This window comes from Chinchilla lanigera, unplaced genomic scaffold, assembly GCF_000276665.1.
Source record: "Chinchilla lanigera isolate Chin_1 unplaced genomic scaffold, ChiLan1.0 scaffold00112, whole genome shotgun sequence".
NCBI lineage: Eukaryota > Metazoa > Chordata > Mammalia > Rodentia > Chinchillidae > Chinchilla > Chinchilla lanigera.
The window spans coordinates 2,324,025-2,336,614 of NW_004955513.1; the positions used below are offsets into that span (position 1 = coordinate 2,324,025).

A 12,590-nucleotide genomic window follows, 5' to 3' on the forward strand; every position below is an offset into this window, starting at 1 on the left:
GACCTTGGCCCCAGCTCCATAAATACCCGAGGCCCACAGAGAAGGCCAGCAGAGGCAGACACTGAGGATGGGGCACGTGGAGCTGGCCGTCGTGGGCCTGGCCTGCTGCTTGGCGGTGGCCAGTGCCGCCAAGGTAAGGGGAGCCCTGCAGAGGGCCCGGGGCTGTGGCCAGGTTCCCTTTTGCTGTTGAAAGCGATCTGGGAAGTGTGGGACAGGGCCTGGAGGAGGGAGGACAGTGAGTCCCAGGCAGAGGGAGGGGGCTGAGCAAGACCCTGGCAGCGAGCCCTTCCCGGCCCTGGGCAGCGACCTGCTCAGGCCCTGCCTGGCTCCTGTCATTCATCTCAGCTCCAGCACAGGTCCCAATAGCCAGTGGGGGCATGGGCCCAGACCCCCCCGGGACACGCATGTGGTCCCTAGGCACAGGAGGAACCCCGGTCTCCACCTTGCTGAGTGGGATCACGGGTTGGTCCAGCTTCCTCTGGATCCAGGAAGCAAGACACCAGGCTGGGATGTAGGGACCAGGAAGCAGGCATGGGGTTAGGGGACAGGAAGTGAGCCCCCACCACCCTGGACAAGTGGCCAGACCCACCTTGTCTCCTCCTCTGAAGCTGTCTCTGGGAGAACCCTGGTCACCAGTCAGGATTCAGGCTGCCCGGGCCGTGGCCCCCTAACACAGCCGTGTCTCACCCGCAGCTGGGCGTCGTGTACACGGAAGGAGGATTCGTGGAAGGTGTGAACAAGAAGCTCAGCCTCTTGGGTGGTGATTCCGTGGACATCTTCAAGGGCATCCCCTTTGCCACCGCCAAGACCCTGGAGAACCCACAGCGTCACCCTGGCTGGCAAGGTGAGGACAGGGCTGCTGGGTGCCCGTGGGCGGGTGGTGAGGGCAGCTTGTGACGCATGCCATCCGCTCCTGCCTCCCACAGGGACCCTGAAGGCCAAGGACTTCAAGGAGGCATGCCTGCAGGCCACTCTCACCCTGGACAGCACTAATGGGGACAAAGACTGCCTCTACCTCAACATCTGGGTCCCCCAGGGCAGAAAGCAAGGTCCGGTCCCACAGCCAGGGGGAACCTCCAGGCCAGAGCCGTGGCCCTGCACTGGGTAGTGGAGGGGGCTGCAGAGGTGGGCAGGGGGCTTCCACCATTGATCCTCTGCAGGGGGAACTGGACAGGGAGACACTAGGTCGGCATCTGCAGTCACCATCCTGCTCCTGATCTAAGTCTCCCAGGACCTGCCTGTGATGGTCTGGATCTATGGTGGTAGCTTCTACTCGGGGTCCAGCAATGAGGTTGACTCCCTCAACAACTACTTGTACGACGGGGAGGAGATCGCCACCCGTGGCAACGTCATTGTGGTCACCTTCAACTACCGCGTCGGCCCCCTGGGCTTCCTCAGCACTGGAGACGCCAACCTGCCAGGTCCGCGGGGCGCTCTGGGGCTGGGACAGCCAGTGTCATTGGCACCCACGGTGTGCACACCCCGGGTCACCGTGCCCATCCCCCTGCAGCCCCTCCAGGGGCTGGGTGACAACTCCCCTCTGCTCTGCCCTCAGGTAACTATGGCCTTCGGGATCAGCACATGGCCATCGCCTGGGTGAAGAGGAACATTGCAGCCTTTGGGGGGGACCCCAACAACATCACCATCTTTGGGGAGTCAGCAGGAGGTGCCAGTGTCTCTCTGCAGGTCTGAGGTTCCCCAGAGGAGAGACCCTGACCCCAAGGTCTGGGAAGGAGCAGGGGAAGGTGGGAGCGGGAGAGCAAGCTCAGGGGCGGGCTGGGTGTGCTCAGCCTGGGAACCAGTGGGTGACAGGCTCCTGGCTGTCGCAGACCCTGTCTCCCTACAACAAAGGCCTCATCCGGAGGGCCATCAGCCAGAGCGGTGTGGCACTGAGCCTCTGGGCCATCCAGCACAACCCCCTCTTCTGGGCCCAAAAGGTAAGCCCAGGAGGACAGGGGTGGGCAGGGCAGGGTCTCTGATGGACACCCCGGTGGGCAGGGGGGCCCTTGCTCGTTCCTGTCCTCTGTCCCTAGTCCTGTCCGCACTCATTGGCCTCACCTGACCAGCTGCCTTTGCCCTTCCCCAGGTCGCCAAGAAGGTGGGCTGCCCCGAGGACGACACTGCCAGGATGGCCGGGTGTCTGAAGGTTACGGACCCCCGGGCCCTGACCTTGGCCTACATAATGCCCTGGGAAAAACAGGACTGTGAGTGGGGGGTTTCAGGTGGAGGCTGTGAGGGTTTCACGTGCAGGCAAACCCCGGCTCTTTGAGGCCAAGCACCTGCAGAAGAGGGGAATGTGGGGTCTCCAGTGCTTGGGAGAGGCATGGTGGTGGAGGAGGGGGCTTTGCCTCTCCTCCTATCCTCCTTGAATCCTGAGCGACTCCTTAGAGAAACGATGAACTCCTGGTCCTTCCAGGCCCCCAACAGTGCCCAGGTTTGCAGCGCTGCTCCCACTTGTAGGGGGAATCCCAGACCCCAGAGCCAGTGGCTGCGTGTGACTCAATCTTTCCTTCTTCTCTCCCTCATTCATCCAGCAAATATTTGCTCGCCATGTGGGGTAACGTTGGGCCTTTCCTGCAGGACCTAGCAGCAGGGGTCTGATTGTAGAGTAAAGAATGAAATAAGGGCCTCACTCGTTTTCTAGCTAACCCTGAACAGAAGGAGTCAAACCTTTACTAGAAAAATTCTCCTGGGACCTCTTTCAAGGACAGGGGTAGAGAAAGGAAATAACCAGATAAAAACCGGCACCAATAGCCTTGGGACTAGTGTCAAAAGACCAGAGAGAGAAAGAGCTGCCAGGCAGAGTGCAAGGAAAGCAGAGGACACCACGCCAAGACAGCTGTTCCTCCCACCTCGACAGAACGCAGGGGAGCAGTGGGGGGCTGGGGGTGGGGGCGGGAGTAAGCGTGGAGAAAGCTCTTCTGCACCCACGCACGGACACACACACACACACACACACACAGTCACTCTGGGGATGCTATATTGTCCACTCTAGCTCATTATATTACAATAGACACCCACACACTGCCTTCTCTACTCTAAGCTAACCATGAATAAGGCAACCTTTAGTTAAGCAGCTGCCTACCCTGGAGATAAGACCCTGTCAAGGACAAATAAACAGACACAAAGAAGTTACACATAGATCACCAGACAGAAATGACGCAGGCAAGGGGCCCTGGTCTCATCCAAAGACAGCCCAGGGAACAGTCAGGCTGTGGGAAGTTCCGGGTAGGGGGAGGGGCCCCTGACCCCTAATAAAAGCAGTGGGGGAACAAAGGCGCACAGGCCCTTCATCTTCCCAGAGCCCCCCACCCTGATTCTTGTCAGGGTAGCCATCATCTTCTTTTCCCTCCTCTCCAAGGCAGTCTCTTTATTTGTAAACTTTGTTTTTTCAGTTCCTTACTGGTGCTGAGTTTACGGTACAGGGGAGTGCTCAGCCCCTGGCGTCCACACACGCACTGCCAGCTCCCCAGCCGGGCCGTGCAGCTTCCTTCTGTTCTCTCCTCAGCCAGAGTCCATCAAGCCCCATTATTTGCATCTTTACCCAATGGGCACGAACCTCCAAGTCTCCCCATGACAAAGCCAAGCAAATGCTATGGCCCAGTGCAGCCTCTCCACACCTGCATTTGTCTCTTCATGGTGCTGGGGATCAAGCTCAGCCGGTGCATGCTGAGCGTTCTGCCCTTGTGCTGCGCTCCTGGCCCCAACAACCAATGTTGTTTGGAGTCTGCTGCAGAAAAGCAGCATGGGACCTGCGCAAACCTGGGGCCACCGCTGCCCGACTCAGCTACTTTGTGTGCTGGTGCCAGCCAAGAGTACACAGCATAGCACCGATCTTGCACTGTGGCTGGCTCCCAGAGGAGACCCTGCCCCGAGAGAGGGCTGTCCTTTTCCCCATCAGCCACTCCATGCTGCCAGGTCTTCCCAGCTCTTGATTTAAATCCAGCAAGAAGAGAGGGAGGGCAGCATGGGACTGATGCTGAAGCAAAGGGACAGACCTGGGCCCTACCACAGTGCGCCCTCCAGGTGGGGCCATGTGGCAATGTCCGCACACATTTATGATCGTCACCAGGGGAGAAGGGGCACCACTGGCATCTGGTGGGTTGTAGTAAGCAGTGTAACCCAACAGCCCACACTGGAGGACAGCCCCGCCCAGTGTAGGGTTCTCCAGTCCTGCCTCCTCCAGCCAGGATTGAAAAACCATGGTGTAGACCAGAGAAGGACTCTGGGTGAACTCTGGATACAAAGGGCGGGCCGGATGTGCTGGAGATACATGAACCTGCTTCCTCCTCCCAGACCCTGTGATATACGATCTGGGCATTGGGCCTGTCATCGATGGAGACTTCATCCCCGATGACCCGCTCAACCTGTTTGCCAATGCTGCTGACATCGACTACCTAGCAGGCACCAACAGCATGGATGGCTACTTTCTTGCTGCTATTGACCTGCCAAGCATTCAGGCGTCCAAGAAGAACGTCACGGAGTAAGCAGTGGGCCAGGACTCAAGGGCAGAGTGCTTGGGGACAGCTGGGAAGAAGTGGCCTGGGGAATCTGCCCCAAAGGCAGAACACATCAGTAGAGGGGCAGATTGAGGCAGGTGGCACTGTGTCGGGGGCGGACACGCAGACGGCCTCCTGGTGGCACTAGGGGCAGAGTCTGGTAACTGCTTGGTCCCTGCAGGGAGGACTTCCACTGGCTGGTCAGTGGGTTCACCACGACCAAGGGGCTGGATGGTGCCAGGGCCGTCTTTGACATCTACACCGAGTCTTGGGCTCAGGACCCATCTCAGGAGACCAAGAAGAAGACAGTGGTGGACCTGGAGACTGATATTATCTTCCTGATGCCCACGGAGGCAGCCCTGGCCCAGCACAGAGCCAACGCCAGGTGAGGGTCTGGGAAGAGGGTGGCTTCCTGGGGGCGGGGGTCTAGGATGCTGCACTTCCTGCCATGCCCAACGAAGCAATAGTCTGAGGTCTGAACTTCCCCCAGTCATGGCAGAACGTGAGGCAGATGGTGGCACATGCCCTGTGCAGTCAAATGGAAAGTGCAAGTGCACATGGAGAGCATAGAAGCCGTGGCTGATACCGAATCACGGGAGGAAGGTGCCTCCAGGTGCTGTGCCGTGCTCGCTTTGGCAGCACAGGGACAAAAGTGGGACACACATTTGGGATTGGTGAGGTGGGAGAACAATGGAAATTATACAACCCGGAGCTTGGGCGCCTACTATCCCCCCGTGAGGTGTAAGGACACCCATTTCACTGTGAGTCTCGGTGGGACCCCCAGGCCTTTCCCTGCCCCCCAGCTCCCTCCAGGCCCATCTGTGGCTGGCAGCCGCAGGTGAGTCAGCCCCTGTGTCTCCTCCCCTCAGGACTGCCAGGACCTACTCCTACCTCTTTTCTGTGCCTTCTCGGGTACCCTTCTCACCCAAATGGCTGGGTGCTGATCACGCAGAAGAAATTGCCTATGTCTTCGGAAAGCCCTTCGCCACCCCACTGTTCTACTGGCCCCATGACAGAACTGTGTCCAAGGCCATGATCGCCTACTGGACCAACTTTGCCAGAAGTGGGTAAGTCATGGACTCAACCTGGGACAAGAGCAGCAGCTTCGAGGACCCCACCACTGTGACCTGGGTTCTAGTCCCTGTTCCCTCACTTACCACTGGGGAGGCTTTGGGTGTGTTGCTTAACCTCCCCGGCTTTAGCCTCCCCATCCGTACGTGAGGGTCAGAGCTGCAGACCGGGCCCCAAGACCATGAGCTGCTCAGCCAGGGCTGGGTTATGACCAGGTCGGCTCAGAGGCCCCTGAGCCCTCAGAGGGCCGTGCAGAGAGCTGGCGGGGAGTCTCCAGGCTCCTAGGGCCCTCGGCCGCCACCCAGCCAGTTCTCACTCTGCAGGGACCCCAACACGGGCCACTCCAAGGTGCCCACGCACTGGTACCCCTACACCATGGAGGACGGCAACTACCTGGAGATCACCAAGAAGATGGACAGCAGCTCCATGAAGCAGCACCTGAGGACCAAGTATTTCCAGTTCTGGACTGTGACCTACCAGGAGCTGCCCACAGTGGCTGATAAGGCTACTCCTGTGCCCCCCTTGGATGACTGAAGCTGCCTCCGCATCCCCTGCAAATGACTCCCAGGCATGTCAGATGCCATCGGCTTTGGTTCTAATACCTGTGTCTGGTTGCACTTTGTCCACAAGGTTTGACCCCCAGGGCTGCCTACTCTTCTGAGCTCTTGTGAAATAAAACCCCATCTCTAACAGTCCACTATCCTTGCTCCAGAGACCAGGGTGGACAAAGGAGAGGCTATTGGTCATCCATAGCAGCAACAGGCACTTGGCCAGGTGCCACCCGGTGGTCTTGGTCCATCCCCAGCCTCCAGAAAATCCACATCACTGTCCTCATCTCAGAGGGGACAAGTCCTGTCCACAGCAGCTGAGGGCGGGGTCTTCTGCTGGCAGGAGTCAGCTCTCAGCCTCATCCAGAGGCCCCAGAGTGGCCTCCGGGAACCTGGTAGTGAGTTGGGGCCATCTGGGGCGTTTCGGGGTGAAATCCATGGAACAGGAAATCAAGGGAGGCAGGAGCCCGGCTCCAGGAGGCAGAGAGCTTATGCGAAGGCCCACTGTAGCCTTACTGGCTGCATCTCAAATCTTTGCAGACAGGAAATCAGCAGGGAAAGCAATCTGCGGCTGGCAGCAAGGATTTCCGCAGTATTCCAGTCTAAGGGAAAGCAAGGTCACAGTTCCTCCAAGCGATGGAGCGGGTGAAGTCCTGCTGGTCCCCAGGGCCGACACTCTCCCTCGGGCCTCCTCTTCTCCTCGTTGCACGTTTGACCTCTTTGCAATGTTCCTTACTTAGTGCCGAATCCCTAAATATGACTTGGAATCCACAAATTCCTAACTGATAATGAGAGACCCAGCAAGCATGCAGTGTTTCTCTTCTTGTAAAGCTGTGGAAAGGGGGCTGCTATCTTGGGTCAGGAAGTAGCCACTGCAGTTGTTGTTTTTTAAAAATTATGATAACATTCATATAACATAGATGAGTGTATGCCTATAATCCCAGCCACTTGGAAAGTTGAGAGAAGAGAATTACAATTTAGTGGCCAGTTTGGGAAAGTCAGCGAGATGCTGCCTAAAAAAAAAAGGGTTAGAAGCTAGGCATAGTGTTGCACTCCTGTAATATCAGCATTCTGGGAGGCTGATGCAGGAGGATGGAATATTTGAGTCCAGCAGGGAAACAGTGAATTCATAAGACACTATGTCAATGTAACAAAAATATTTTTACATGGGCTGGAGTTATAGTTCATTGTGAAGGCCCTGGATTCAGTTCCTAATAAAACACACACACACATACACACACACACACACATAGCACACATCCAATCCCAATTAAGATACCACTTGCTTACCTCATAGAACTAGAGAAAACATTCCTAAAATTTATTGGGAACCAGAAGAGACCTAGAACAGCAAAAACAATTCTTGATAACAAAGACAATGCAAGGGGCATCACAGTCCCTGACTTTAAATTATACTACAAAGCTACTGTGATAAAAACAGCATAGGACTGGAAAAAAAAAACAGACCTGCAGATCAATGAAACAGATTAGAAGATGCAAAAACAACTCAAAATACACTCAGGCATGTTATATTTGACAAAGGGGCCAAACATGTTCACTGGAAGAAAGATAACTTCTTCAATAAATGGTTCTGGAAAAACTGGCTTTCCAATGCCAATGACTAAAACTAGATCTAGGTCTATCACTATGCATTAAAGTAAAATCAAAATGAAACAAAGGTCCAAATATTAAAGCAGAAACACTACACCCACTGGAAGAGAGAATAGGAAGAACTCTTGAAGACATAGGTGTAGGCAAAGATTTCATGAACAAAACCCTGATCACACAGGAAAAATACAAAGAACCAATAACTGGCATCTAATCATATTAAAAAGATTTTGCACAGCAAAAGAAATCAATAGATGTATTTAGGAATCTGTCCATTTCATTTACATTTCCCACCTTATTAGAATACAGGTTCTCAAAGGAGATAGAGATGATCTGGATTTTTGTGGGATCTGTTGTGATTTCACCCTTTTCATTCCTAGTCACAAGAATTTGAGTGTTTTCTTTCCTTTTTTTTTTTGATAAGGTTGGTTAAGAGTTTGTCTTTTATTTCATCTTGCAAAGAACCAACTCTGATTCATTGGTTCTTTGTATTGTTTTCTTAGTCTCAATTGCATTAATTTCTGTTCTGATTTTTATAATTTCCTCCCTCATATGAACTTTGGGTTTGGCCTGCTCTTCTTTTTCTAGAAGCTTGAGGTTCATCGTTAAGTTGTTTATCTGAGCTTGCTCTGTTTTCCTGATATGGGTGTTCACTGACACACAGTTTCCTCATTGGTTGCTCTCGTTGTTTCCCACAAGTTCCGGTGTATTGTATTGGCATTATCATTTATTTGTAGAAACTGTTTAATTTCTTCTTAAATTTCCTCTGTGACCTAGTGATTGTTCAGAAGGGTGTTATTTAATTTCCATGTGTGTATGAAATTCTTGTGGTTTCTTTTGCTATTCATTTTCAATTTCATTGCACTATGGTCTGCTAGTATGCATCATATAATTTCAATTGCTTTGCATTTATTTAAACATGTTCTATGAGCTAGTATATGGTCTATTTTGGAGAATGTCCTATGTGCAGCTGAGGAGAATGTGTATTCTGATGTTGTGAGCTGGAACACTCTACAGAAATCTACTATGTTCATTTGTTTAAAAGTTTGGTTCAGTTCTAATATTTCACTGTTGAATTTTTTTGTCTAGTTGATCTGTCTATTTGTGAAAGTGGGGTATTGAGGTCCCCCATTACAGTTGTACTAGTGCTTATGTGATTTTCATGTCTGTTAATTTTTTTTATATAGTTGGGTGCACTGGTATTTAGTTCATCTATATTTATGAACCTTATCTCTTCTTCTTGGACTGTTCCATTTACAAGGATGTAGTGACCTTTGTCTCTCTTAATCAGTCTTGGTTTGAAATCCACCTTGTCTGCAAATAGAATAGCTACCCCTGCTTTTATCTAGGTTCTTGACATGGAGTATTGTTTTCTTTTTTTTTTCTCCGGTACCAGGAACCGAACTCATGACCTTGCGCTTGCCAGGCAGGCACTTTGCCGCTGAGCTAAATCCCCAGCCCCTGGAGTATTGTTTTTTTATCCGTTGATTTTCAGCCTATGAATTTCTTTTCCAGTTAAATATGTTTTTCCTGTGCAGCATATTGTTGGATCTTGCTTCTTGACCCATTGTGTCAGTCTCTTTCTTTTGATTGGAGAATTGAGCCCATCAACATTGATGGTTACAACTGATATGTATTGCTTTGTCCTTGTCGTGTTATTTTCCTGTTGTTGGTTTCCTTATTTTCCCCGTCTGTTTAATTGTTTCCCTTGTTTGGTGGATTCATTCCACTGGGGTTCATGGAGTTGTAATTCTTGTTATCTCTTTCTAGAATATCCCTCAGAACATTCTGGAGTGCTGAATTGTTGTTCATGAATTTCCTCAGGTGCTCTTTGTCAGAGAAGTATCTTATATCTCCATCAATTTTGAAAGATAATTTTGCTGGGTAAATAAATATGGGTTGTTCTCTTTTAGGCCTTGAAATACTTCACTCCAAGCTCTCTTTGACTTGAGCATTTGTATTGAGAAGTCTGCTGTGATTCTGATTGGTTTTCCTTTAGAGGTGACTTGTTTCTTTTCTCTAAGAGCTTTTGTTCTATTTTTGTACTGAATTTCTGGACTCTTGACTATTATATGCCTTGCTGTAGATTTTTTTGATCACAGCTCAGTGGAGTTCTATATACCTCACTTATTTGTATGTCAGACTTTTTTCCTTGCCAGGGAAGTTTTTTGCCATGATGTCGTTAACAGGTGCTTTATGTCATTTGTCCTATCACCTGTGTTTTCATGGACTCCAATCAAACTTTTTTTTTTTTTTTTTTTTGGCTTTTTGTCCTTTTCTGCAGGGTTTCAGTGAAACTGCAGGATTTTACTCTGCAGTTCAGGCTGGCCTTGAACTCAATTTGTAGCTCAGGCTGGCCTCAAACTCACAGTGATCGTCCTGCCTCAGCTCCCCAAGTGCTGGGATTGCAGGCATGAACCACTACACCTGGAAACTCCAATCAATCTTATGTTATTCTTCTTTACATCATCTAGCAGCTTGTAGGTTGATTTCTCATGGTCACTTGCAATTTTTAGGAAATCTTTCTTTTCCTGTTCACTGACTGCAGTCCTGTCTTCTATATCTGAGGTTCTCATTGGCTCATTGTGCTGTGTCTACTTTCAGTGAAATGTTTAATATCCTGGATATCTATTTGAATCTGATTCATGGATTCCATTGCTTTCTTGTGTTGGGTATTCATAGTTTCCATCATTTTTCTAAGCTCCTCTATTTTTAAAAAATCTGTATCTTTTCTAGAGTCCCTAAGTATACATTTCATTGTGGTCACCATTTCTATAGTTATCTGTGGAATTATTTCTGATTGATTTTTTTCTAGAGCCTCTTTTATTTGCTTTGTTGTTACCACTTTAGCGAGTCCAGGTGGGTGGCTTTTGGATTGTCCCACCTCATAGTCCCCTGTGTTTGCCTTTGGTGAGCTGGAAGTCTGGCATTGCATCTTTTTCATTTTGTAGTGTCTTCTCATTTTGTGTTATTTTTAGCTTAATTCCTGGGCTGTAAATTGCCTATGGTGAGTAGCTTTATTGCTAGTATTTAATACCCTTAGGAAGTGACTACTTCTCAGAGATGTCTTTCAGGTACAGCTGGATTTTGTGTTTTGAGTCTATTGTAAGATCCAACCTCTTCAATTTATTGGGAATGAGAAGTTGCTGCCTACTTGTCCCAGCCCCTGTTTTTTTGGAACTGACCTATAGTATTTTTTATGACCCTTAGGCAATCTCAGTCTTGATATACCAGGAAGAACAACTGGTGAGAACAATTATGTCAACTTGGTGAAAGTGGTACAATCAGCAATAACAATAGTATTAACCACAGCCTAGAAAATGACAAACTGAGGTAACTATTAATTTTCCACCTTTAACCATATGAGTTAGATTGGTGGTTACATAACAAAATCTAGAAAATTGTATACAGTAGATAAGCCCTCAGTATGGCAACTTTATCCTGGGCGGGGGATTTAGAAGGAGCTAGGGGGAAATAAATAGAACAAAGGGACGGGATTGGAAGCAAGGCTAGAGGACAAAGGTGGGTCTTGTAAACTTTGGGAGACTGGTGCAGAAGACGGGGGGGGAAAGAGAGAAGGAACGAACAAGAACAGAACAAAAGAACAACAAAAAAACTAGAAACCATGTCTTACTCATATATTTTTTATTTTTTATTTTTTTTGGTTTTTCTCTGGTACAGGGAACTGAACTCACGACCTTGTGCTTGCCAGGCAGGCGCTTTGCCGCTGAGCTAAATCCCCAGCCCCCATGTCTTACTCATATAAAAACAAGAACAAAGAATGAGGAAAAAAACTCTAAAAAAATCAAATAATAAAGAAAATATAGAAGATAAAGAAAAAATTTTAAAAATTAAAAAGAAAAGAGGAAAGAAAAATGTCCACTTCAAAGTTTGTCTCTGTTGCCAACTAGCGTGGGCAGAATCCAGACCCACACCGATCAATCCCCACAAGCCAGCAGCAGCTCCACAGTGGGGTTGAGGATAATCCCAGGGAGCCTGCACCCCTGTTTTCACCAAAGTACAGGCTGGCCTCGCCTGGAGGCTGGACCCAGACCCACCCAGCCCGCAGGTCTCATTTCTTCTGCAGCCTTGGCTGGGAGCCACTAGGTGGAGCCAGCAGTTGCTCAGGACCCTGGGCTTACTTGGTCCCAATCCAAAAGGGCTTCCAGCCAATTGCTCTCTCATGTGGGAAGTCTTACTGCGACAGCTCAGTAGTACTGGTCTCCACTGCTGACCACCATACCACTCCACTTGCGTGCTCCTCCGCAGGGGCCTCTGGGGTCTCCAGTCTCTGTGGTCACCAGACTGACTGCAGTTTGCACACGCACCTCCCCGGCAGTGAGTGCAGGTTCAGGGAGAAAGCGCCACCTGTCTCTTCCTTCTTCCCTGAACTTTGTCTCTTCACTCTCCCTGTGGGCTTTTGCTACAGATCCTTCCTGGGTCCTGGGGACCCACTTCCTTATTTGTCTCACGCAGCTATATTCTAGTGCCCAGCTACCAATCCTCAGAGAGCCTCTCTGCGGCTCAACACTCCACCATTTTCCAGAAATCACCAACACAGTGCAAAGACAACCCACAGACTGGGAAAAAATCTTAGCCAGTTCTCCATCAGACAAGGGACTTATCTAGAACATATTAACAACTGAAAACAATCAACCCCCCCCCACACACACATTTAAAGGCCCAATCCAAAAATGGGCATCTGAGATGAATATATAATTCTTAGATGAAGAAATACAAATGGCAAATAAATGTATGAGAAAATGTTCAACATCACTGGTCATCTGAGAGATGCAAATTAAAACAATGCTGAGATTCCATCTCACTCCAGAAGGAATGACTGTTATCAAGAAACCAGTAACAA

General features: G+C 50.0%; 1 protein-coding gene across 2 annotated transcripts in view; it reads left to right on the top strand.

Annotated features, from left to right (window-relative positions):
* Positions 1–12,590, top strand: part of Cel (carboxyl ester lipase) — a 58,853-nt gene continuing 46,263 nt past the window's right edge. Inside the window, exons 1-11 of one of the 2 annotated variants that reach the window (XM_005408408.2) lie at positions 1–133; positions 694–844; positions 927–1,049; positions 1,224–1,421; positions 1,556–1,686; positions 1,830–1,937; positions 2,087–2,204; positions 4,297–4,483; positions 4,681–4,884; positions 5,369–5,566; positions 5,894–6,246. In XM_005408408.2, coding sequence (XP_005408465.1) covers positions 68–133; positions 694–844; positions 927–1,049; positions 1,224–1,421; positions 1,556–1,686; positions 1,830–1,937; positions 2,087–2,204; positions 4,297–4,483; positions 4,681–4,884; positions 5,369–5,566; positions 5,894–6,104 — 1,695 coding nt within the window. In that variant the 5' untranslated portion in view covers positions 1–67 and the 3' untranslated portion in view covers positions 6,105–6,246. Of the gene's footprint in view, positions 134–693; positions 845–926; positions 1,050–1,223; positions 1,422–1,555; positions 1,687–1,829; positions 1,938–2,086; positions 2,205–4,296; positions 4,484–4,680; positions 4,885–5,368; positions 5,567–5,893; positions 6,247–12,590 lie in introns of those variants that run through there. The other variant, XM_005408407.2, reaches the window with a different exon arrangement.